Below are 26,880 nucleotides of genomic sequence, written 5' to 3'. Positions count from 1 at the left end.
TCTCCAAATAGTGTTGTGGGCAAAACTACTAGTCGTCCACTGATACCTGCTGTCCATTTCTTTTAGCGAGAGTCCTGAATGTTACCGAGGCAGATGCTCTTCCATTTAAAGACTATTCCCCTCTCCCTTGCAATTTGGTTTATCCCAGTGATGCAGTTCTGACCGGTGGGTCACCCACGGCTCTGTGGGCGCTGTGGGTGGGAGCTGCATCCGGTGGGGGTTAGTTAGTCCAGCGGCAGGGGGGCCAAGAGCTCAGTGAACGGTGGTCCTCAGTGGAGCGGGGTGCGTCAGTGGAGCCCTGGAGCAGAGCAGACGACCCTGAGTAAGACCGCCGGTTCCACAGCGCAGAACGGACACTTAACCTTCTCCTTCCCGATATATACCAAAGGGAATGACCTTTGAAAGTGAGGGAGGTTGGCAATGGGATCGTGCACATGGGTCTAAGATAAAGGAACAGTAAGCCAGCTACTTGCAGAACTAGAAGTAATTAATTTCTAACTTCAGACATGTTCCAGAAACTGAATAAACCAAAATTTGGAAAATGGATTTTATATAGTTTTTTTTTGTTTGTTTTTTTTTTTTTTTTTTTTTTTTTAACAGCGAGAAGACTTTAGCGTTTTCAGGATTTTTTACTGTCTCAAGTTGGGGCATATAAAACCCCTGTTGGGGCATATAAAACCCCCGTTTGATCTGATACTCATAATATAGATCAAATACAGTAGTTCTGGACATACCCTTTCCATGAAAATAAGATAAATGGGAGTTTCAGAATGGGGAGATGACAGAGAGGATTGTGTGGTGTCACATCCAGCAGTACCCACCAAGTAAAGTAGATGCCAGTATTCAGTAACTGGTAAAATCCCTAGAAGTCTCCATATTTAACTTTTATTTCTTTGTCTGTTTTAACAAAGTGATCCCAATGGTCCTGATTATTAGAGAAGGTTGTTTCAAAAGTCAGGATCTAAGTGAGCCATCCTCACCCTTGCGTTGATCACGTTAATCCAAGGCTTTGACCTCCTCTTGGTCGTCCTTATCTGACTCTGACATCACTTTCCTGTTGGCAGTAACATGAATCTGTTTTAAGACACAGAGCTCTGTAGTTGTGAAGGCCACGCAGCAGGGAAACAACTTCTGAAAGTCTCCCCAGTGAAGATTTACTGTCTTGGATCCTGACCATGCATCAGATTTTGCAGCCAAGTATAAACGTGCAGGTGGGAAGAATGGTCGTTATGCTGTGAAGTGTGATGTAAAGCGTTCGGGAGAAGACTGCCTACACGCAATGTATTTTGCTCACAAGTCATGCTTGTGATTATCATGGGTGATTGATTTCTTTGGATTACCCACGGTCCTTCTTTCCTTCTAGTCAGACCTCTTTTAAAATGCAAGTATTCGTGGTAGACATGAATAATACATCAATAAACATTTTGATACCAAAACCTTACTATGAACACACTTTCTATTTCTAGTTCTTTCTGACAAAAGGGGATCTGGATTATCCTAAGAAGATCTGTTGGAGGAGGATGGTAAAGGTGTGTAGCTCTGTGTGCAGGGGGTGTTGGGCAAATAGGAAAGGTTGGAGGGAGGAAAAGAGTGCAAAAGTTAAGTATTTTACAATAGTGTTTAAAATATTTCAAAAACTTAAAAAGGTTTATCATGTACAGTATAAAAGCATCACCTTCTAGATTAGCTAATACTGAACTACATGATCTTTTGGAACTAAATTTTTTGGTTATCAATATTTTCTGAATTCCTACATGTAGTCAGTGTGCTAGGCACTTTGGGTGACTCAGTTTCTCAATGAGCTTGCAATATAGTTGATAGACAGGTGAAAAATACATGAGGGACATCTGAGTGGCTCAGTTGGTTAAGTGTCTGACTCCTGATTTTGGCTCAGGTCACAATCTCAGGGTGGTGAGACTGAGCCCCAGGCCAGGCTCCGTGCTGAACATGGAGCCTGCTTAAGATTCTCTCTGTCCTTCTCTGCCATTACCCGCCCCCCTCCTAGTGTGCTTTCTCTCTCTCTTTCTCTCTCTCTCTCTCTCAAAAAAAAAAAATACATAAAGAGTTAAATAATCTAAGAGTTAATGAGTTGAGTGATTATAAAATATGGCTACTCATAGTGTACAGTTGTTTGCAGAAAGAATGGTACAGATGGTAACTTTATAAGATGCTCAGAGGAGGAAGATGTCCCAGTGAAATGGAGTGAGATCTAAGGCTTCAGGGCAGAGGAGGGAAAAATGGGCAAGTTGAATACAAAAGGAATTAGGCAAACACATACGGAATCGTCCATTCAAGCTGTGAAATCATGTTTTACTCTTAGGCGAATCAATAGAGGTGGTACCAGGAATGTCCTGAGGATTCCTATAAAAATATGCCCAGAAACCTAAGGGCCCAGACTTATTGCTGATACTGTGTAAGTACTAGCTTTCACCCATTATTTGAATCAGATAAATGCATCTTTCCATTGGCGAGTTTTGCTCTACTCTTAGAAGCTGGTTCAAATAATCTAATAAGGAAGAAGTTATACTGCTGAGTATTACGTAGACAACACAGCCAGGAGATTAAATGATCTTTTCATTTTGTTCAAAACTTTTTAAAATTGCTATGGGCTTCTTTATTTTTTAAGAGTATTACTTTGATAACATTAAAGGGAGTCAGCCTCAATGAGATAAGAATCTACATTCTCTTACTCTCTAACTGTTCTTCCCTGAATACAGCATGCAAATATGTATTTGCCAAATTAATGTTGAATTAGCCACATGGACTTTCAGTCATAAAACAAAAGGTGGGAAGATTGTTTTCTTAGAGCTTCTTTAATGATTAACTGGTGATAGGTGGTTTCAGCTCTTCTGGACCGTGGGCCTCCTCCTGCTCTAACATTATTCTGGGGATAATAAGGCTATGAACCCCTCCCTGTGGGGCTCCAGCCCTTGCTACCTGAACCAAGGTTTAACAAGCTTAGGGATGCCTTTGGTGGTATGGGAGCTGGTAATCTAAGAGACCTGCTGAGTTGCTACAGATGAGGGGGCTAAGTGTGGGGAGTGGGGAGAGGAGCTGGGGGGCCAGAATGGGAAGGGCAGGGTAGGGAATGTGTGCAGGGATTCCGGCTTGATCGGCTGTCCTGTCTGACCGTTGTACCCAGGCCTACCGCACAGAGATGCAAATGGGCACACACACTTGAATGTGGATGAGGAGAAGGTTTATTCAAGGGAAGAAATCTGTGAATACAGCAGGAGGGTTTTTAGAAGGCTAGAGGGTAAGAGGCAAAGGGAGTACCAAAAAAAGTGCTTCTCTAAAGGGGGAACTAGAAAGGTAAGAACATTTTTGACAGACGTAAACTTACTTTGCTTTGTGCACTTTGGCCTTTGGCTTATAAGGAAGGGAAACCAGTTCTTTCTAAAAACAAAACAAGACAGAACTCAAAAAGCATAATTTTTACTTCTTGCGCTGACTGACATTTCCTTACTGGGGGAAAAAAAACAAACTTAAGGTCTAATTATCAGAGTTGGTACAGACTAGCTTCTTAAACCTGGAGACACTGGGATTAGAAACGTTCCAGATAAAGGGTATTTAGGGGTTATTCAGTAGAGCAGGTGTTGGTACATCTATAACTTTATAGGGTGCTGTTATTTGTTTTATTTTTCTGTGTTTCTCTTCATTAAGCATTTGTTTTTGTATGATCTAAGCAAGATCAGTCATTGTAAAACAAAGATGAGCACAGCGGTAGCCCATATGACGGAGGCCCATGTGACTGTCCTACAGCTTTAACATATGGGACGACAAACCTGCTGTCACGGCCACCTCATCTCTCTCCTAGCAGAGCTGCACACTCTGGAGAACTCAAGGATGACGAGACTGCCTGATGTCTATCCCCTGCCCCCACACCAGTAGATAGAAGGCTCTGGATTATGAGTATTTAAGTTTATGGGGACAATCCATAAAACCTCTGAGAATTTGCCGTAGTCCCCCTCCACCCCACACAGATTCATCTGAAGGTCTCTCAGTCTCACCGAGATCCTTTCTTCTCTTTGTTTTCTTAGGAGTTGGAGAATCTCATCTCTCCTTTTAGCCTGCTTAAAGGAAAAAAAAAAAAACAACTGGGTGAGTTTTTTGACTCAATAATCAAGCTTTTGTCTGTAAAGGATGGTTTTTTTTTTTTTTTTTTTTTTTTTTACATTTCCTTTCTGGCATCTTTGGTAGAATTTAAAAATATTTGTTTTCCATGATAGATTTATACTTTCCATTTGTAACACAGTTGCTTCCAGAGGACACTGCTTTATAAAATAATGTAACTTTGATACTCAGTGGAAGTGTATTTTTTGATGCCCATCTAATAATCTAAAAACTTTTATGAAGACTTTACTACTTAAACTATGCTAAGAACTATATGTACATTATGCCATTATTTTCTTGTAATAACTCAGAAGTTTGACACTACTATGACCCCATTTTACAAAGGAGGACACTAAGGTTAAAAAACTTGCCCACAGTGGCGAACTGTGGTTGATCCCAGCTCTGTTTGACAACAAACCCCAGCCACTGTCCACCCCATAAACCGCCATTAAATAGCGAGGTCAGCAAACTCTAGCAGCTGCCCACAACCCAAGCCCATGACAAGAAGGCCCTTAGTAGGTCACATGTGGAATCTCATTCATCTCTCCTCTGCCTTCGATTTCGAGACACAGACACTCTCAGGGAAATTTTCCTAAGTGTAAAAAACTAATTTAGTGTAGGCATGAAGATTTATCAATTATATAGACTACAAACGAGAGGCAAAATAGGTACAAAAATTCTTTCAGAAAATGCAGTTATGTTCAGTTTTGGAGACATCGAGGCAGAAAATCGCCATTGCAACTATTTGAGAACAAAAGAAAAACCTGAAAATCAGATAAATAAAATTTGCAACTTCAAGTGGCCAAATAAAATGAAAGAAGCTCTGTTTAGATCAAGGCTAGAAGCAAGAAATAACAGAAGAGACACAGATTTGTCATAGGCAGGTACAAAATCAGTCAGCCATCCATTCAAATGTACTGAGCACTGCACTGCTCTCCTAGGGCAACCATAACCTGGCTGGCTTAAAACAGGTATTTATTGTCTCACAATTCCGGATGCTAAGAGTCCAAAATCAAGGAGTAGGCAGGGCCACGCTCCCCCTGAGACCCGGAGGGGACCCCTCCCTTGCCTTTGCCTAGCCTCTGGTGGTCGCTGGCAATTTGTGTCACTCCCTGCTTGCAACTGTGTAACTCCCAACTCGGCCTGCACAGGCACTTGCTTTCTCCCTGTGAGGCTGTCTTCCCCTGGCTGTCTCAAAAGGACACCCCACCCTAATCCAGTAAGAATTAACTAATTTAACTAATTCCATCTATAGCAGTTCTATTTCCAAATAAGGTCACAACCAGAGGTACAATGTTTTGGACTTTGATGTATTCCTTTTAAGCGGAGACACATTTCAATCCATAAAGAGCCCCCGTGATGTACCGTGGCTGTGCTAGGGGCTGAACAAGGCATTTCCTGCCTGCAAGGGCACTGCAGAGAATAGTTTCAAATGTGCTACGACGATGCGGGTCATCTAGGGTGCGATCAGAGACCTCAAAAGAGACCCTTAATTCAGACTAGGGTGGGGACGTATGTACAGGGAGCCTCAAAGACGTCCCAGAGGAGACAAGCTGGTGCCTGCTAGTGGGAGTCACCAGATTGCAACAGACAAAGCATGGGGATGAGAGTTTTGAGGCAGCAGAAGCAGGTTGTGCAAAGCCCCAGAGGCTGCTGCATGGCCAAGTCGTTCCTTGGGAGGAGTCCTCTGCCCAGACACCTCCAGGAGAAGCTACCAGCCCCGCGAGTGCTCCACAGAGACGCTTGGGAGGAGGAGCCCATGCAGGGCGTGAGCAATCAGCAGCTGGGGCCGGGGCACCTGTTCCTGGGCTTTGCCTCCTTTTGTTCATGTCACATAAATCTTGCCTTTAAAACCTGTGACATTTTTAACGTTGGGACAGGATTTCTACTTTTTTACTTGAGTTTTAGGCCTCATATACCACAGTCATTGAAAGAAAAATAATCCAGGGTACTTGTAAACACTAAGTTTCATAATACCCATCTACTTGCTGGGGACTGAATTAAATAATGTCTGTAGGTAAGGACTTAGCGTGTTTTCGATGTAGGTATTCAGAGCTGGTTTCTTTTCCAGCTTTTCCATTAGGCACGTGCTACTCAGCTGCAATTAGCTGTCCCCATACTGTGATTACATAGGCCTTTATACCTTTACTAAGGTACTGATCTTACTTTCCTTCTTTTATCTCATAGTTGCGACCATGACTGTTTCCGAGTCTGTTCGTCTTTTTAACCTTCCTTAGAGCTAAGCAGTGCCTCGTGGATGACAGTCAATGAATTTTTGTTGAACTGAATTGATTGAGTCATTATATAGGAATGGAATCATTGCACTAATACACAATTATTAGCCTAAGCAAAAACAAGAAGAAGAAGAAGAAACACGTTTTAGTAAATGAAATTAAACAATCGATCCATCGATAGTTCTTAAAATCCCTTATGAACAAAACTCCGTGACTATATATATACATATATATATATGTAGCCATAGGCAAATTAGACAGTCATAACACTTCTCATATACACATAGGCACATATTTAGTTACAAGACCTAAAAGAAATGAGAAAATTAAAAATTCATTTGTCTTAAAGAGAGAGAGAATTTATTCTAGGATTGGTCCAGACCAAGTGCATGTTCACGGTAGGAGAGTGCCGCCAGCCAGCACTGAGCTACCAGCATCACGGTGTAGCACGAGTTCTCATGGCTTGTGTAACCTGGCCAAGGGCTCCAATTATAGAATTTTATTTTAAAAGTGGGGGAAGGAGCCATTGGCTGTGGAGCCTCTACCTGCCTCAGTCTCTTGCTCCCAAACCCCTGCTCACATCATCCCCTGGTCCTTCCTTTCTTGGTGAAAAATAACTCACACAGATTTTATGTTAAAAAATAGATGCATTTTTTCTTTTTTTTCAGGTCCTTTTTTATTTTAATGGACTTTAGTACCAAATCAGTTTTATAATAAAATGCACCAGAAACAAAGCTTTCAAATATGATTTGATTTCTGCTTCTTGGACATGTTTCCTGGGAATGAATAAGAAAATTACTGTAGGCAACAGTGTCATCAGAACAAAAACACGGCCAAGTAGTCTAATAGATCTCTGCCTTGATAGTTAAATAAATTCAGTGGTGAGGGAAAATCCTTACAATTTACCTTAGCAATAGGGATAAATAATTTACTTGTTAAGTTTATAACAACAACAGAATAATCATTTCTAATCACAGTATTTTGGTTGGGTTCAATAATGGAATATTGTATTTATAAGACATTTTAGTCATAAAATTTATTAATTCTTCAAATGATATAGGGAAATCAGAATTTATAATATTTTAACATATTTTCTTATATATTTATAAATTTAATTTATATTATATACTATTCTTGAAAAATATGTTATAAAATAAAAATTGATTCCAAGAAATTAAGATATAATAGGTAGATTTAATATCTCATAGGTGGTTAATGAATTTTAGTGTCACATCAAGAATTAAATTGCTTAGTTCTCGCTCTTTGGCTTTTCAGAGCCAAATGACTTGGGGGTCACAACATATATTACAGAGCCAAGCATTTGGGTTTGAATCTCAGTTCTGCTGTATGCTTAATGGCAAGTAATACCTTCCCTATCCCCACTGGCTCCTCCTTTCTTCCCTCTAACTGTCATCACTAACCCACAGGTTAGAGGCTTATGATCCAGAGTCAATCAAAAAGCTACTCTCTGAGCCCTGGATTTCTCATTTTTTAAAAAAATTTTTTATTTTTATTTTTTAAAAATATTTATTTATTCGACAGAGATCACAAGCAGGCAGAGAAGCAGGCAGAGAGATAGGAGGAAGCAGGCTCCCTGCTGAGCAGAGAGCCCAATGTGGGGCTCAATCCCAGGACCCTGGGATCATGACCTGAGCTGAAGGCAGAGGCTTTAACCCACTGAAACACCCAGGCGCCCCTGGATTTCTCATTTTTAAGGAAGGTTGTTGTGAAAACTGGAGATCGTGTCAACACTGCTTAATGTTAAATATTTAATAATGGTAGCTATTATTATTATCAGAGAAAATTTTTCTTCCAATGCTTTCAAAATGTGGAAGAGAGGGAAAAAGAGAAGGATAGGTTGCCTGCCTTCTGTGGACAGGTGCGGAGGATACTGATGACTCCATCTCTGGCCTACAGGTGAGGTGCTGAAGAGATCTGGGTGGAAGAAGAGGGGAGACGAGGAGGGGAGACAAGGGGGGATGCCCAAGAGATTATCTGCCCTTGATTATGCAATGCAAATGCCTCTGTCCACAAATTCCCCAGCGTATTATAGACATTCTCCCTAGGTAATCTTCAGTTATTAAAGAGACTCTTAAATAATTAAAACACTAGACTTTAAAAGAAAGGTCCTTTCTTCACAAGACCTAGTTCTCCTATGAAAAATCTATTTTTTCTTTGGCTTATTACTGTAATTTTTTGAGTGAAACATTAACCAGAAATAGCATATGTGTCTATTCCTCTGATTACTAATCTACATTACCAAAAGAAATTTTCTCTGGACTACCACAGCACAAGCAGAACTATCAAATTTAATCCTAAAACTATCTTAGAAGAGTATTGGAGTGATTTCAAAACCAATTCTTTGCCTAGACACCTGGCAACCATCCCAAAACTCAGAGAATCTAGAAATTCTTGGAACTAATTTGGTATAGTAGTTAAGCACCTTGGTCCATTGTCAGATACTCCCAGACTCAGTCTTTACTATATTTTAGCTACGTGCCTTTGAAAAAGCCACTTATATGTTTCAACCTCAGCTTCCTCAGGTTTTAACAGGGGTAGTTATGGTCCTCCTCAGAGTTGTTCTGACGATTAAATAAGAATGGGAGTAAAGGACTTACAGTGTATGGGCTATGTAGTTAGTTCTCAAAATATTATTATTATATAACAAGAGGAGCAGATGATCTAAAAGAAAAAAACCATGAAGAAAATAGACTAAAAAATACTAGAGGAAATACATTAGTTTACATGGAAATTTAAAGAAATTCTTTTTTCTTTCCACTGAATATAAATGCAATATATGGTGATGGCACAAACACCAGAAAATGAAAAAAAAAAAAAACACATAAAAATAAATATTTAGGGGCGCCTGAGTGGCTCAGTGGGTTGGGTCTCTGCCTTTGGCTCAGGTCATGGTCTCAGGGTCCTGGGATCGAGCCCCGCATCGGGCTCTCTGCTCAACAGGGGGCCTGCTTCCCCCTCTCTCTCTGCCTGCCTCTCTGCCTCCTTGTGATCTCTCTTTCTCTGTCAAATAAATAAATAAATAAGATCTTTAAAAAATAATAATATTTAAACACATCCATTCTGAATCTAAATCTTTTTTTTAATCTAAATCTTAATACAAGTTTATAATTTTAAAACCTGTAGAAACTTCAGAAGAACATTAAAGGAGCTCCAAAAGAAGCAACCTAAGAATTTAAATTCATGCACCAAAGGGGAAAAAGGCAGCTAGATAAGCAGCAGGCTAACTTAATGATTATAACACAAAAAGCGTGCTCAGTGCTGGAAAGAAGATAACAGTCCAATTAAAAATAGAGTCACGGAAATAGGAATGAGCTGAAAGATGCTTAAAGATGATGATAAGCCTCGCTTGCCTGGGACAAGATGTGTGTTTTGGGGAAAAGGAATATAAAGGGTGAGATAGATGGGTAGCATCATATTGAAGAGTTTGACATAAAGATGACTCTGCTTAAACCTGATTTAGTAGAAAACAGGAACTATGTTTCTGGCCACAGTATGCTTTAGAAATTAAAAAACCAAATGTCTTAAGAAGACCTCATACACTTGGAAATTAAAAAGCATACTTCTGAATAATTCTTGGGACAAATTAGAAATCAAAGTAGCAGTTTAGAAATACTTAGAAATGAAATAATAATGAAAATACTATATAGTTTGTGAGATGCACCTAAAATAGTAATTTGAGGGATATTTATAGCTGTGAATACTTATAGTAGAAAAGAAAGAGAATGGAAAATTAAGAAACAAACTGAAAAGTCAAGGGAGGTAGAAGGAAAATAAGAACTAATTCAGTATTGAAGGAAGAAGTAATAAAAAATCAATAACTAGTGCCACAGAGGCCAACAATATGATGGAAAATAACAAAGCCGAACATTGGTTTTTTGAAGACTATTAAAATAGATGATGCTTTGGCATAATTATTAAGAAAAAATACAAATGATTACAAATGAAAAGGAGTAATAACTACAGCTATGGCAGGATTAAAAAGATGATTAAAAACACTGAATCCAGGGCATCTGGGTGGCTCAGTTGGTTAAGCAACTGCCTTCGACTCAGGTCATGATCCTGGAGTGCCAGGATCTCGTCCCACATCGGGCTCCCTGCTCGGCAAGGAGTCTGCTTCTCCCTCTGACCTCTTTCCTCTCATGCGCTCTCTCTTTCTCCTCCTCTCTCTCTCTCTCTCTCAAATAAATAAAATCTTTAAAAAAAAACCCACTGAATCCTTTATGCCAATACATTTGGAAATATAGATGAAATGGACAATTTGCTGGGGAAAAATAGCAAACTGATTTAAGAAATAACAAACAGGCTCGTCCACCTAAAACACAAAAGCGAAACAAACAAGCAAACCAAACCCTTATTCAGGTTAGGAACTTATTCAGGTTAGAGTCCTATTCGTCACTTTAATTTTAACGGTGACTCTAGTTTTAGCTGCCGCGTAGCTCGTCAGTGGGGTCCTTGGACTGAATCAGGTCTGGACTGCGTTGCTCTTTGCCACGTCTGCTAGGGCTGTAGCTTCAGTAAATCGGCTTCCGTACCAGACTGCTTTTCTAGATTTCTGGGAACTCTTGCAAAGGGTCTGTATAGGTGAAAACGGTCCTTTTCCAGTGGATTTTTGATAGGGTTCTGGTTGGGAATCACTCATCCAGACCTTCATCATGATTTGCATAGAGTGAGGCGTTACGATAAATTTCAATTTATTTACCTGCAAGGGTTCACCAATTCTGCCCACACATTTTGGCTCCATAGTTGAAATTTCAAAATATATTTTCAGTGATATATATATACATATATATATTTTTTTAAAATTAAAATTTAGATTTTTTATTTTTCCAGGTGATAAATAAATATAGGATTACAGGGAAATATTAGGAAAATCTCCTTCCTTAACACTATGGGCAAGCCAGTCTTGATTGTGTCTTTCATTCAGGATGTGGAAATCTGGGGGACCGTGCCTTTTGTGATCCATTCATCATCTTTTAATGATAGTCTACAACATTCCAAAATCTATTTCATTATCCTTTTACCTCTTTATCAAAGCATTTTGTTTAATACTGAAGCTTACTTTATACCCGCAGCCATTTTATCTTTCAATTATGGGTTAAAAGAAAACAGAAAGAGAGCAGAGAAGATAGACTTTCACTGAGTAACTGCTGGATAACAGGCCTTATGTGGGGAATCACTCACTGAGTCCTCATGACACAGGGAAGTGGGTATTATTATTATTATCACCGCCTTACATATGGAAAGAACCCAACCACATAAAAGCAACCACTTCTCTCAGGGTCACTTAACTAACTAGTAAGTGGCAGGACCAAGTATTCAGACTCATTCTCAGTACTGTTTGACTCCGTATCCCATGCTGCTTTGGCTAGACTCCTTCAAACACATCCTAGAAATTATGGGAATACACAGAGTGGAGAGCTTGAGGTCAGCTTTGACCAAAGTTTATTTTATGGTATCATGTAGCACTTTGCGAAAAGTGTGTTGAAGGGTAAAGAATAGTTGAATTATAGTAGTACTTTTTTCTTTTTTTCAAGTAGGTTCCATGTTCATGGAGCCCAATGTGGGGCCTGAGCTCACAACACTGAGACAACACTCAGCCTCAGCTGAGACCAAGAGCCAGATGGTTAACTAACTGAGCCAGTTGGGTGTTCCCAGTAGTAGTACCTTTAAACTGATGAGCTTTCTAAGGTCTTATTTAATATAAACTAAATAGGATAGGATTTTTTGACTAAAAGTTAACTATTAAATAGGAATTACATTCCAGATTCAGACTATCATCTAGACAGAGCCAAGGCTCTATGGTTTAACAGCGGTTAAGAACATTATCTGGTTTCTTTTTTCTCGAGGCTCTTAAATTTAATTTTTAATTCTATGCCTATGATTGGGAGTCTGATGGGAGCATGAGGGACTTTCAGTTCTTAGTCCCACAGATGTACTCCCCAGCAGGTTCTGTTCCTCTTCCTCATTACAAGTGCCAACTCGAGGAAGGTGAGAATTCTCATTGGTTTTAGGTAAAACTCTGTATCATCAATAAAAAGTCTCACATCTGGGCTTGATTCCAAACGGCAGTATGGACCTGCTAGCGCTGGTTTTGATAATGCTTCAACGATGAATTTCCTCCATAACTTTACTCCCATTCCCTGTGCCTATTAATTGAATTCTGCTACACAGATGCTACAGTTTCCATAGAGTAAATTTATACCTACGATATAGTAAGATACAGAACAGTTGGACCTCGAATGATCTACTATCCACCTTAAAAGATAGCCTGAATAATCCGTGAAAAGGCTTTCTCCAGCATGAGTTTTCCGAGGCAAACCTAAGAGCAGCAATCTGCGAGAGTGGATGGCGGACGTCGGAGCATTATTGATTAGAGCGAGAATGCTGACTGGCAGGAAAAAGATGCGTATTTAAGCACCTTTCCATCCCTCCTGGAAATTGCTTGATCCTGGCTCAAGTCCCAGCTCTGACATTTATAATTTTCATTTAAAAATGACAGCTTACTAAAATGAGAAAAACATATCCGTCATTACATAAGAGGGAGTCAATACAATTTTCCTTAAACGTAGGTTTCAATAAAATGTTAACTCATCTGTTGTGAAGAATAAAAAATATTTTTTCTCAGTTCTGTACACATCTTTTAATGGAAACCAATAATAATTACCTGAAGAATGCTGCTCTTGTTTTAAAACATTCACACAAAATAAACGCATGAAAGTAAAAGTGATTTTTAAATGGACGACTGTGGCTTTAAAAGGCACTTATTTTTTAGAAAGCAGTAAATGAGATTTGAATTTTAAGGTTGAGAAAAATGGGAGCACAAAATGAACGTTATACTTTACAGTTCAATAGAGTATATACGATTGAATGATATATTATTATGATTTGGTCTAATTACCAAGGCTTGTCTTCCACACAAACAAATAACTACTGAGTCTTTAAGGTTTTCATCATATTGATGCATGTAGATAAGATGAAGGGATTAATAGCACTGACCTGCTCCTTTCAGGTGTGTCTTTCCTGTCCTGCCCATTAGGCTGTAAGAAGGTGGGGGTGGGGGACTCCCCACCAGATAATGCCCAAATCTCATCTCCGGCCCTACTTCCCTGAATTTCAGGCCTTATGGCTCTATTTATCTCTGAGGCACCTCAAACTCCTTAAGTCTCAGCTGAGTTTTTAACCCTCTGCTCTCCAACAAACCAAAACAAGACACCAATGCAACGCTGACCTTGATCTACCCGGCGTCCCTGTGTCAGACACTGGCACCTGTTGTACAATCCAGAGTTCTGGGAGTCACTTTTGACAGATCGCTCGGCCTCATCTTTCATATCCAATATATAGTTCAAGCCTTAGTTGTTTTACTTCCTAATTCTCTCTCTAATCCACCTTTTCCTAATCCAAGCTCGCCATCACCACCCTAGCTGGATGACAGCAGTGGCCTCCACTCTCGTTTGCCCCCTTTTGCTCTGGCCACTTCCAATCCATTCTCCACTCCATCATACATATTTTAGTGGGAACTATTCTCCATATTATAGTCTCCTGACCTTCCCAAGTAAATCTGATACTCTGAACCCCCAATGTAAAACCCTTCAGTGGCTTCTTATTGTTCTTACCATGGCCTAAGCTTTGCATTACGTCACTGGCCATTCGGCTACTGAAATGCCCTTTGGCTTTTGAAGCTTAGGATCTTTGCAAAGTTGCCTCTGCTGTCCGGAATGCTTGCCCATTGCCCCCTCTACTCCTTCTCCTGGCCTCACTAATGCCCACTGCCCCTTCAGATCTCAGTTTGTCTTTGCAGAAATCCTTCCTGTTCCCTTGATTGGACCAATGCTGCCCTATTAAATGTTGTCTTAATTCTTTCTTGTCCTTTATAACAAAAGTTTCAAGGTTTAGATATACTATCCTAAATAACAGGTAAATTTTTTTCTAATAAATTACTGAATTACTGTAACAAGGAAAATATACCTTTATTTATCTAATCAACTGTTTGTAAATTGATTTTTTTTTTTTTTTGGAGAGAGAGGAGAGGGCTCATGTGAGTGGGAGGGACAGAGGGAGAGAGAGAATCCCAAGCAGGCTCCATGCTTAGCATGGAGCTTGAGGTGGGGCTCAATCTCATGACCCTGAGATCCTGACCTGAGCTGAAATCAAGAGTCAGACACTTAATCAACTGAGCCAAGTTGATTTTTGAGCATTTTTTTGGCTTGGCCAAGAAAGATTACCATAGGTCAATTTTTATCTTATATATTATTGGCTTTAAAATCGTTTCCTGGGTATGGCAGTAGGGGAATAACACAACTGTTTAGCAATGTGATTGTTGGGGAGAAAGGTTTATGTTTCCAGGACTTGGCTTTCTTTTTTATAGCCAAGCCTCTCTCTGGACAAAATTCTAGTATATGAAAAATTGTCTTGTCCCCTGTGTTCAGTATCTTTCTTGTTTTATCTGGTATCCTAGATATTCTGGGATAGTGGTCCTGCCTTATTTTCCACCCCTGACCCTGTATTCTAATTCCCATGACAAGGTCTGTTGAACCTTCACACCCTGACCTTACATTTCTCTTTGTTGCCCTTCCCTGGTATCAGTTCCTTCGGAGAACATACAATGCTCACTGGCTATGACTTTTTTCTGTGACCTGTAGACCGTATTTCCACTATGGTCTTGTCATTTATTTTGAAATGTATGTCATCCTTTTGGACTTCATTCTGCATTCAATGGTTTCATTTAATCATGTTTTACAAGGAGATTATTAGTATGGGTTCTTGACCAGTTGTATCTTAGAGTTTAAGATGTTTTTATTCTGTTCTTAAGGTGAATGTATATAGAAGATAAAGTACATAGATCTCTGTAAAAAAAGAGGAAAAGATGCTTTGGGGACTTGGTCCTGTCCAACTGTCCAACTGGGCTGGACCAACTGGGCTTGGTCTGTCTTAGGCAATGAATTCACCTCTATGATCCCAAGTCTCATCTACTTGATCCCTTTCCCCAAGAATGTTTTCATGGACTATAGAAGTTACAGAGAAGATTGAGGGGAACCTCATCTGCCAACTGAAAATGTTTCCTGAGTTTCAATTATGTTTGAAAACAAGGAGTACTATTGATAACATAAAAGAGTAATTCATATTTATGTAATCTAATTATCATTTGCTACCAAAATATTTACTTGTTACTGTGAATTCCACACTCTATTTTTATATTCTTCCACTTGAATTCTTTGACAAATTAGGAACAACAGGAATTTAAATGACTATCTTTTGTTGGTGAAGGAGAAACCTACTGTTTCCTAATGGTATTTACTTTATGGAGGAAAAGGAACTTTGCTTATACTGCATTAGAGCATAGCAAAGCTAAAAAAAAAAAAATGCTAGATAACAGTGTTACTGAGAAAATCTAGGTTTGTCTGGGAAGCTAATTCTGATCAATTTGACACCAAAGAGGATTTTATTTTATCTGAGCATCCTGGCAATGACACTAAGGAAATTTCCTATACCTTTGGTTTGGCTCTATGAAACTGACTTACAATGAGTCTGGGTATCCCTCTTATTACTTTGAAAGTGTAGGATAATGGAGAATAACATTAAAGTTTTCCAGTTTCCTTTTGTTTCATAAATCAGTAACTAAAATTATTGTGAAGGGGGAGCCTGGGTGGCTCAGTGGGTTAAAGCCTCTGCCTTCGGCTAGGGTCCCCAGGGTCCTGGGATCAAACCCACATCAGGCTCTCTGCTCAGCGGGGAGCCTGCTTCCTCTTCTCTCTCTGCCTGCCTTTCTGCCTACTTGTGATTTCTGTCTGCTAAATAAATTAAAAAAAATTCTTGTGAAGCTTCTTAGATTCTCCTTAGAGAATCTTCTCATAGCACGATTTGCTTCTGGTTCATGGAAGTTCCATATAGCAAGCTCACTTTTGAGGAAGACTTACACTGTGGTCAATCTTGGTTGCCCAGGTTGTGTGATAGGATGGATTAAAACCCCATTCCCAACAAGGAGTATATCAGTGCTGTTTTTCTGTAGATTGCATAATTTCTTGTAAAAATCTTTAGCTTGTATGCACTCATGTCAGAACTTTGATTCCAGATGGCTATTTCCAATATGCCATCTATATATATGCCTTAAAATACTACTCTGATCTCTTCTTCCTTCTCCCAGCCAATGAATTATTTATAATTCTTTTCATAAAGAGATAATCAGCTAAAGAGCTTTCTCAAAGGTGGCAAAACTAAAAAGTAAATTAGTTTTATAATTTCAAAAAATTAGCTGACTATTCATTTATTATAATGTTTTCAGACTACTTTAGACTCTCAAAGGAAGAATAATAGTCCAGGATAGTGCTATAAGGTTTCTTTTATGGACAGAGTAAGCCATTTAATCTTGACAGACTCAACTGTTTTTGATTTTCTGCCATGGATATCCATCAAAGAAATAGTAGTTGTGATTAATAGCATTTTGTCTACTAACCAAAAGCATTTACAGTGTATACCTGGAATATATTCCAAAATGGAGGATAACATTACAGCTTTAAAAAGTTCAACAACCCAAAAAAATCAATATCAGTTGGAAGAAAAAGCTTTTATGAAGATACTTCTAAGACACATGGAAAATAAATTTTTAGATTTTTCGTTAGTTTTAAGAAAAAGTAGAAGAAAAACCTTCAGGAGAAGGTTTTTTTTTTCCCATTTTAAGATGAACACCATTCTAGGTATTTACTTATCAATGTCTATGTTCAAAATATGTAGAAGATTCTCTGAAATTGAATAGAGCATTGTAAATTTTTTATTAGCTAAAAAGAACCTACCACCACCACTTATTTTCTGCCATCAAGCTAAAAATTCTAGAATGGTGAGGGCAGCAGGGCAGGTAGAGTGCTACACACCTAGAAAAACAGTGGTATCCAAATACAGACTCTATGTTTTCATAACAAAGTCACAGAGTTCCTCTCTGCACATAGAGACCCATGAGACAAAAGCAAAACTGAGAAGAGAGGTGATGGGCTAACGTGCTCCTCAAGCAGACTTGCAAATAGATTAGCTCCGAGGAGAATTCTTGCAAAAATTATCAACCTAGAAAAATGTGCCAGATGGATACATGTAGGAAAGGCAAAGCAAAATGAAAATATCATTGTATAGAGCATAAGTTTTCTCATTGATTCATTCAATTATGCATTTATTTATTCAGTCCACAAATACGTACGAAATTCCAATAACCAGAAAGGCACTGGGCTTAAGCAATAAAAAATGATCTCCAACCTCCTAGAGGAGAAGAGAATTTACATTTGTTGAAGGCAAACTGTGGCCAGGGGCTGTGTGTAACTTAGTCAACTCTGTCAAAGTTTTTTTTACATTCCTCCTTTCATGTCTGGGGAAGCTGAACCTCACAGAGTTAGGTCGTTCGAGGTCATGCAAATAGCAAGTGGCAGAGTTGAGACCTCCAGACTCGCTTTGTCTCCGTAGCCCACTACCCCACAGTGTCCGTCATCTGGCAGGAAAGCCAGAAACACGCATAGTGGCCCATAACACAGGCCAGAGACGGGGACGACCCCAACGAGGGAGACGGAGGGGACCTACTGGAGGAGCGCATAGGAGGAAGCTGTTCATCCTACAGGCCTCCAGCTTGCCTCTCCCGGCCCAGAGAAGTTGGCACTGGAGCTGGGCCTTGGAGACAAATGCGGAGGAGCGTTTTAGGTACAGACACGCAAGCGCATTGCAGGTTGAGGAAACAGCTACGGTCTCACGCGGCTGGAAACCGTGTTTCACTTACTTTATTTGTACTACAGTTTTGAATTTTAGGTTATTTGGCAGCAGACCCGGACAGTGCTGCGGCCAGCAATCATTACAATACAATGAGTCTCACGGGCTTTGGAGTTAGAATAGAGGCTTTGAATCTCGGCTCTGCCACCTGCCACTTGGGGGAACTGGAAAATCATGTAAGCCTGGTTTGATTAAATGGGGAGAATCAGCAGGAGGCTATTCTACGGAGAAAATGAATTGATATATACGTAAAGTGCTTAGGTGAGTTTATAGCACAAGGTTTACACTAAATGGGCTGTTGTGAATTCTACATCAGAGTGATATGAGAGTATCTCTAGCAGCATTCAGTTACTGCGGATTCTCTTGCGTTTTGTACCACGGCGCGTCTGAACAGCACTCTGCTATGTAGTACTGACTGAGCTCTCCTCGGTACTCACAAGGCACACCTTTGGCGATATTCTCTCTCTTTCCTGCCGGCTTGCTGCTTTTTGGGCTTCCTCTACTCTCAACAGACAGAATCTTCTTTACCGCATTGCAGGACCCACTTGACCTAATGTACAATTTGGCAGATATCACAGAATAACGTGTACACTGAGGTTCAGCAAAGACTATTTTACCCACTCATCACTTCGACAGCACATAGAGGGAGGATCCAGTGTGCCCTCGCCTAGTGGTTGAGAACCAGTGGTACAGAGTGGGCTACACTGGGGTTGGGGGAAGGGTGGCAGGAGAAGTCAGCCAGGTTACGGTCAGAATGGAAAGGAGCCTAAATACCATGCTGGGGGATTTGGTCTTGATCCTGTAGAACTGGAAAGTCAGGGGAAAAATGAAAGTGGATGGAGAGACGGAATGGTCCCCACACCCCACCCTGCCATTCCTATGTTAAAGCCCTAAATCCATGTGTAACTGTATTCTGAGATAGGGCCTTTAGGGGGGTAATTAAGGTTAAATGAGGTCACAAAGGTGGGGCTCTAATATAATAGGACTAGTGTCCTTATAAGAGGAGGAAGAGACACCAGAGTTTTCTCCCTGCGCCATGTGAAGACCCAGGAGAAGCCGGCCATCAACAGGCTAGGAAGAGAGGATCAGAAACCAGCTATGATGGCATCGTGATCTCAGACTCTCAGCACTCAGAACCAGGAGAACATAAAATTCTGTCGTTCATGCTAACCAGGCTGTGGTATTTCACGACTGCGGCCCAAGCACCCTAATGCAGAAGGAGAAAGGCATGACTGGACTTGGGTGTTAGGAAGCTAACTTGTGCGTTGTGGGCACTGCTGTGCATAATCTTTGTTCAACTCAATATATTCTTTGAAACTCAGCTCCTTTGGGGAGATTTCTTGATTCCTTAAGTTTCATTTTGATGTTCTTCAATGTGTTTCCATAGTAGTGTGACCATATACATCTGTCGTAATAAAGTATCATAATTCTTGACTTCAATTGACTGTCTCTCCCACCAGACTATAAACTCTTTGAGATCAAGGACCGCATGTTATCTTTGCATTCCCAGCATCTAGTATGGTACTTGGCACTTGGTATTTCTCAATCAATATCTATAGAATTAAGTAATTAATATAGAAGAACCCGGGGCAAGGAAGCCAGTTCTAATAGCCCATTAGCAGAACAGCCACTTGTAACTCACATCATCTTAATTGTTTGACGAAACATGATAAGAATTGACAATAGTGTGTCTTTAGTTTTTTATTTCTAATCTCTTCCAAAAATGGAATGATTTTTACATCACTAAAAATTCGTTTCCATCCTACCCATTAAGTCCCAGTACAAATACATAGTTCCCAATATCCTCAAGAATGGAGCAAATGCTATTTAAAATTACTTCATTTGTTTGGAGGAATCACTAATAGTCTGTAAAGTGAATTAATGTGATCGGCAAACACAAATGCATTGTTCCGTAATCTATGTAGAATTCCCGACAAGTCTTTGAGTTTGCCAGAATATCCAATGATTAAAGACATTAGGCCCAACTGAATCTTCTATCTTTGCTTTTATAGTATAAGAACAGTTATAGGGATGGAACTTACCCATTAACCAAACAAAGTGTTCCTATAAATCACTGAATGAACTGCAGAGTTAAGTCTGTGTTTATATCATGAAAAGCAAACAAGGGCTGTTGCCGAAAAGAGATGTGTACAGTTGATTTGATGATACTAATTTGTTGAATTTCAGCCTTTAGTCAAAATGGTCCTAGGTGACAGGCTCATTCCTCCGATCGTTTAATTTTGACCTAATAAGATGGTCAGTCCTTTTGATTTTTCTAGTTATTACAATGTTCTTAGAACACTGTATATGGTTTGGGGCTTTACTGGATGGAAGGTGTGTGAATTCATTTTCCCCCATTTTCCTCTGATTCTCTTATTCCTGTATATCCTTGGGGTGAGAATAGCCAAAATTTAATACAATTTTTTAACCCTCAATTAAAATTCAAATAAAAGTTCTCTAACCGCTCAAGCTGATGTACCAGAAGTAGAAATATTTTACATATATGTGTTTAAAAAGAATAACTGGGATTATTTAGAAAATAATGATGAATTTCTAATGAAAATCAGCTTACCTTCTGAAATATTGGCCTACCTTTTGGAGATACTTTTTTTTCTCCTCAGATTCCTCAATCTTTCTGGTTTCAGCAGTGACATCTATAGTCTCTAAAAGAAATAAAATGGAATTCAATCTGAAATAATGTTGTCATGATGTTATAATAATGTTGATATAAACTTGGATAAATGTTAAAAGGTAACAGAGTAGGAAGGGAAACACAAATATGTACTGTCCTGAAATTTTACAAACCAGATTCTTAAATAATTGGAGACTGAAGTAATTAGCTGTGGCCAAAGGGAACCTCTAATCTCCTTAGGAGAGGAGTAAGCCTGAGTCCAGAGACAAGAAGAGGTCTCTGGAGAGAACATATTTGCAGTAAAAGAGTTTCCAATTTCTACAGTTCTATTCAACATGTTAGGGGGATTTCGACATTCACCTCTGGATAAGTAGGATGGTCTCCGAGATAGGGTTTTGGTATGCAATTCAGAAAGTTATACCAATGTGTAAAGAGGACTCCTTATACTTATTACCTATTTTCTGGAGGATCTAGGAATCAAGATGTTGAAATGCATGAGACATGGTACTTACTGTTTTTCTCAAGGCTAAAAGACTGGAAGTAAATTTTCTTTTAAAAAAATACAAAAGGGAAGTGAAGAAATTATTGGAAAGACCATAGGATTAAAGCTATTTAAGCTTTCTAAAAAGAGGGGAGTTATCTGAGCCTCCTATACCTATAAAAATTGCATAATAACAGTTTCTGTATCTGGGTTACTGAGGTTTTACAGGTTTGGGAACTTGGTTCCTAATATTGATTCTGCTTTCAACTTTCTCTGAGGCTTTCATGCTGGAACTTGATTATGTAAACAACCACCCTTAACATCCTTTCAGTCAACATATAACATTTCCCCTAGATGCTTCTCTGTTTAGCCAAATGGATGCCATAATCTAGGGGTTACTTTCAGATGTGGTTTTAGATGTAACAAGTATACCACTGATGCTTTACGGGTGGAAGAACTGCTGAAAATTTTTTAAAAAACTGCTTGTATAGGTTTTTTAAGTATTTGGAATGGAAGATTCCTATTTTAGAAGCAGGTTTAGCGGTTACTTGTGGGAGCGGCTCTGGTATCTTCCAGAGGTTGGTTATTGCTGATGGAGGCAGGAACCAGCGGCCGGAGGCAGCTACTCACCCCGCGGACGGCGCCTAGAGGGCCCGGCCACCGGCAGGCGCTGACTGCTACCTCGGGGCAGCACGAGCTGCGATTCGTTAGGAGGGTACAGGGACGCAGCGATCCAGAACTGCTTGGCCAAGGTGGAGTCCTGTTCCGAAGATCCGGTGAACACCAGTAGTCCCTGGGGGCAAATTTCAACGGATTCCCGGTGGCTGGGAAGCCTTCCGCAGGCCCTGGTTTCCATGGCAACTCTGGACGCTTCTTTGCGTTCCCTCGCTCTTCTCCCAGCCCCGCCCTACAAAGAACCGTCCCGTTGGCAACCACCACCGCCAGAAGCCCTTCGATTCCTGGAGAGATGCTGGGGTCCAGCGCGTGCCTGCGGGTTATCTGAAGCCCCCTTCTGCGGTCTCACAGGCTTCGGGACCCGTCCAAGCCTCGGCAACGAGATAGGAACAGTCAAAACATCAGGTTTGGGGTGGTTCTTGTCCTGTTGGGAGTTAGTAGGGGGCACTTGAGCTCACAGCATCTCAGTCAGCCTTCACCTCCCCCCGGCCGCTTCATTTCCCCCCAAATATATCTAAATAAAGCTTTTCAACCCTTAGTACTACCACCCCAACCCACCTCTCCTTCTACACCAGACTGCCACAGCTCAGCACGCCCTATGTGGACAGTGGTTGGAGAATTCAATAGGGCAGCTAACATCCTAGTTTATGGGAGCCAGGGCACTGAGCTGGCTGAGAAGTATCTGTGGATAAACTTTTTGTTGTGTATTCCCCTGGTCCTTTAAGAGCAATCTCATGTAAGATGCTGGATTTAGATTGTAAGTGCATTTACTAACCTGTCCCACTAAAAGCTACTTGCTCTGCAACTGTCCTAAATGGGCACTTAAAAGGACTGTATCTGATGTGTGGACTCAGTCCCTTCCTGAAAAATAAATTATGAAAAATGTTCATGTAATCTTATAAAAATATTAATAAGTGTGAGTGAATAACTTTCCTGCTCCCAGGAAAGTTAATCTCGTTAATCTAGGAACACTCCAACCATTCCAGCCATAGCAAAGTTGTAATTACTGTGGCAAGAATGGAGACGAACATCAGAAAGCCAACTCGGGAAAGGTCAGTAACCACAATTTATGACCTTATGGCACTTTATTCTTTCAAAATATTAATACAGTCTCACAGTTCAAACGTGGATAATCACAAGTCTATACAATGACATAGATCAGTGAAGGAAAAAGTCCTATTTCCCAATATATCTAAAAAATATTTTTTGGTTAAGAGCCTGAAGGAAATTGGTAAATTATAAAGACATATAAATTAAAAATGCTGATTTTTTTCCTGTTAATGGGCAATGGGTAATATTGGAGCATTTCCAAACCCCGCACTCCCCCAACACAATGATGTACACAGGCAACTCATTTGGATGATTCCCAAATCTTTTTACTTGGCCGTGTGGTTAGTGATTGGTACTATTAGCAATCAGCTAACTACACTGCCTAGTAACTAGACTCACAGAAAAAAAAAGGTTTACTTCCATCAGGCACTGCAGTCCCAAGTTGGTGCCCCATACGCTGTGATAGACCAACCTTACTGGTTCATGGTTCAACGGTAGCTCCCTTTAGTTGGTGGGTTGGCGAATACCTTACTAAATAATGAAAAAGGGACAATGAATCACACCGTACAGCATTAAACGTTACCTAGGGGACTCCTCCCCGAAGTCTGAATGGTCATTACAGGTCACAGTTAAAGCCATTAAACTTTACACTTGTCGCTCTCCTTGCAGGCGGGTTGCCCGTCCTGCCCCTGCTCCCCGCGCAGCTGACCGTTTAACTGCATCTAGCGGCAGCCGTCGGGCTGGTGTGCCCGAGCGTCCTCGCAGGTTGACAACGTGCCCGGCGCGCAGCCGGGCGGCAGCAAACGCTGACGCATCACATCTCGAAGCGCGGCTTCCTCCCAACGCCCGCTGGGGTTGGCCGTTTGCTGCCGAGCGTGGCGTCCTCCTGCCCGCGGGGCGGCGGGTGAAGCTGTGCCTTGTTTTGATGGCAGTGGCGTTAGTGATTGTAAGCTGCAGAGTACAATCAGCTAATTACACTGCCTACAAACCGAGCACCGGGCGCCCGCGGGCTGCAGCTCCCCGACGGTCGGCGGCGCCAAGCCGTGGCCCCCAGCCGGGGGACCGCGGGCTCCGGGCCCCGTCTCCCCCCGGGCGATGCCCGACGGTGCCTGGGCGCGAGGACGTGGGCGCGGGGCCCCCGGGGACGCCCCGGGCCCCGCCGGCATCCTCGCCGGGCCCGAGGGCTGAGCTGGCCCCTGCCGGACCCCCGCGCACACTTGGCGTGGCAAGGCCAGCCGGCGGCGCTCGGAGGGGACCTGCACCCCCGGGCCGCGTCGCCCCAACTCCAGGTGTTCCCGGGTTCATCCCAGCCGCCGCCGTCCCCGCGCCGGTCCCCCGTGCCTTCCAGGGCCCGCCCCCGCAGGTTCCCTTCTCGGGTCCTTCCCTCTATGCTTTCTTGGGTCGGGCTCCCACCTTCTCACTCCCACGCCCTTTCCGCCCCAGAAAACTTCTCTTCAGTCCCAGCCCAAACCCTAAAACCGGCTTTCTCCACCCCGTGCGCCCCGCAGCTCCGAGTGGCCGAGTGACCGTGGCGGTGGCTGGCCAACCGTCCTTGGAACCCCGTGGCGGAGGGGGCGGGGCGCGCGCGAGGTGGGGTGGAGTGGAGGAGGGGCGGGGTGGGGGAGGGGAGGAAGCCACGAGCAGGGGCCGAGGGCGGGTCTCTGCGGGGAAGAGGCCCTGGAGACCCGAGGCACAGATTCCTGAGAAGTTTCTCTTCCTTCTAGGGCAGGAGGGACAAAGCGCTCCTTACTCCCTCCCCCTCCCCAAGAAGCCCCACACGCCCACCCAGTTTTCATGCCCATCTTGGTCAGGGGAAACAGCTTGGTCTGATACCAAATTGTAGGCTCTCATTTTCCAAACGGAGATAGGCCTGGGTGGCCTCTGGCATGTGGGACGACTGTGTTGGAGCGTCCCATCTGCACTCTCACCTTCCCCTTGGGTTTCTCTTAGACTCTTGGAGGGTCTTGCGGTGAGTGGAGGGTTGGCGCTTCTCATCAAATAGTGAGTGGACCAGCTCCTGAGTTAGATCAAAGCTTGGTCCTCACACACTTATTTAAATACCTGCTATATGTTCAGCACCCAAGGTCATTCATTCTACCCTCCATATGTATAATCACACATTACTTACCACTCAAGACAGTATATAATAAACCGTTAAACTGGGGAGAAATAGAAGTGGGGGTGGGGCGTCAGTGAGGACTGTAATTGTCAGGGAAGGTCCACCGAGGACCAGGAGCTCCAGTAGGTCCTCCAAGCAAGACTAAATTCAGGATGAGGGTTGGGGAGACCAGAGAAACAATGTCTTGTGACCAGTTACATTTTCTTCTCACAATTCCACATCTGATGGTGTAGATATATTTAGGTGTATTTGGACTAGACTGGACAAAAGAGGACAGTTCCAAAGAATTTCTGGGAGACCTCTACTAATACTTCTTTCCTTGAGCTACTCCTTCCCCTCTTTTCCTTCAGAGAATGTTAGGAGAGGATAAAGAATATTCTAATTCCATGCTTTGTGGAACTCAGTTGGAAGTAGCCCTCCACCCTTGTCTTCATGTATCTGGTATAGAGCACTCACTACTGACCCCAAGAACTTTGTTCTAAATTATTTTCCCCAGAGGAAAATTTCCCAGTTAGAGACGGATTCCCTAAACCCAGGAAATGGTTTCATAGATGCCACTGGTAGCATGAATTAGAGGTCGGTAATCTAGATCCTTCAAAACAAATTCCAAACTCACATTATCAAACCACCAGAACTTCTCAAGGAGGAGTTCGAGTTACGGCATCCTCTTTCACGATGAAAGACAGCATTTTTTTTTTTTTTTTTTTTTTGCCACTTGCATGTGTTCTGAGAACACCAATGTGAAAAGTAGGACGTTGAAGTACAAAATGTATGGTACAGAAAACATTAATTCTCGAGATGAACTAACAAAGTTAAATTACAAAAGCCGGGTCATTTCTAACTATTTTTTCGTATTCATCTTATCTTTGGGAGAAGCGCAGTGTTGGAGAAACACACCCCAGAAGGTCCCTCACACTTCTTTAACACGTACAGGATACCAAGCCATACCAGGCAATATGCTGGAATCAGAGCTAAGTAACCAGAGAGCTCTCTAGAGGTAAGTGTTGAACCGATTTGTATCTTACAGCTACACAGACATACATACATAAATGCAGGAGTGAAATAGCTTCCATTCCATTAGCCATAGGCAGACTTACAAGTTTTGGTCAGGACATAATTACAAAAACAATCCTGTTTTTTTTCAAATTGTTATTCACTTTACCCAATATGATATTAAATACCTCTTCTGATGGACATTTTATGATTATTAGTTGCATCTTAGCATTTCTTACCCGGGCTGGATTGCTGCCTTCCAAGGTCGTGGTTGCAGTAGATGCCTTGAAATTTATATTTTTAAAGATTTTCTTCCAAGATAATTAAAAAAATAAAGACAATGTGTGTAAAAGTCATCAAGATGCATTGCGTCCAGAAACCAATTTTTTAAAAATGCAGCCTATTTTGCAGGTCGTGCAACTAAAAGAAGTAAAATAATGAGAAAAAAATTTGTGTGTGGCCTTGTCCTGTGTGTGTGTGTGTATGTGTGTGTGTGTGTGTTTTAAAAGAATGCTTGTTCTTAGGGTTGCTGTTGATTTGGCCTGTAGTTACTACAGAAACTCCAAGGATCTCATTCCCTTTATGGTTCATGTCTAGGCATGCCTGGAGACCAGGGTGACCCATGATTTAATCTAAGTAAGAATGCTTGTGGTGTTTTAAATGACCAAACAGAAGATTGCATTTGTTTTAGACAAAACCAGGAAGGTACCTTTCAGAGAGACTGTTTACTGTTTTATTGAATTTCTGGGCTTTTGGTGATTCGGGTGTTGGAAAAGGAGTGCCAAGGAGGGGAGATGAGGTTGATGATTAGGAACAGAAGAGT

At 41.4% G+C, this 26,880-nt stretch overlaps 1 protein-coding gene and 2 long non-coding RNA genes across 12 annotated transcripts; 1 reads left to right on the top strand and 2 right to left on the bottom strand.

The window, feature by feature from the left end:
• Positions 1-268: 268 nt before the first annotated feature.
• On the bottom strand, positions 269-22,086 carry CUNH11orf88 (chromosome unknown C11orf88 homolog). Of its 8 annotated transcripts, none has more exons than XM_032838392.1 (6): positions 21,851-22,086; positions 20,700-20,770; positions 4,011-4,073; positions 3,344-3,396; positions 981-1,054; positions 269-298 (listed from the first exon to the last, which is right to left on the bottom strand). In XM_032838392.1, exons 1-5 carry the CDS (start codon positions 22,074-22,076, stop codon positions 997-999), a joined length of 471 nt encoding a protein of 156 aa, XP_032694283.1. In that variant the 5' UTR covers positions 22,077-22,086; the 3' UTR covers positions 269-298; positions 981-996. The 8 variants fall into 8 exon arrangements, 6 of the variants coding, with proteins under 6 accessions (XP_032694283.1, XP_032694285.1, XP_032694282.1 ...); XR_004380380.1 differs by having other exon boundaries at positions 281-298; positions 981-1,074; XR_004380381.1 differs by lacking the exon at positions 3,344-3,396.
• Positions 1,126-4,091, top strand: LOC116855561. The gene is made up of 3 exons (XR_004380385.1): positions 1,126-1,529; positions 2,321-2,413; positions 4,041-4,091. It is a non-coding gene; the product is annotated as an uncharacterized LOC116855561 (long non-coding RNA).
• Positions 22,087-22,164: 78 nt separating the features above from the next.
• LOC116855560 lies at positions 22,165-26,449 on the bottom strand. 3 transcript variants are annotated; one of them, XR_004380383.1, is made up of 3 exons: positions 26,297-26,449; positions 22,671-22,756; positions 22,165-22,319 (listed from the first exon to the last, which is right to left on the bottom strand). It is a non-coding gene; the product is annotated as an uncharacterized LOC116855560 (long non-coding RNA). The 3 variants fall into 3 exon arrangements; XR_004380382.1 differs by lacking the exon at positions 26,297-26,449 and adding an exon at positions 24,359-24,501; XR_004380384.1 differs by lacking the exon at positions 26,297-26,449 and adding an exon at positions 23,529-23,550.
• Positions 26,450-26,880: the final 431 nt, after the last annotated feature.

This window comes from Lontra canadensis, unplaced genomic scaffold, assembly GCF_010015895.1.
Source record: "Lontra canadensis isolate GAN:19392208 unplaced genomic scaffold, GSC_riverotter_1.0 scaffold104, whole genome shotgun sequence".
Taxonomy (NCBI): domain Eukaryota; kingdom Metazoa; phylum Chordata; class Mammalia; order Carnivora; family Mustelidae; genus Lontra; species Lontra canadensis.
This window is presented reverse-complemented; position numbering and strand designations above follow the sequence as displayed.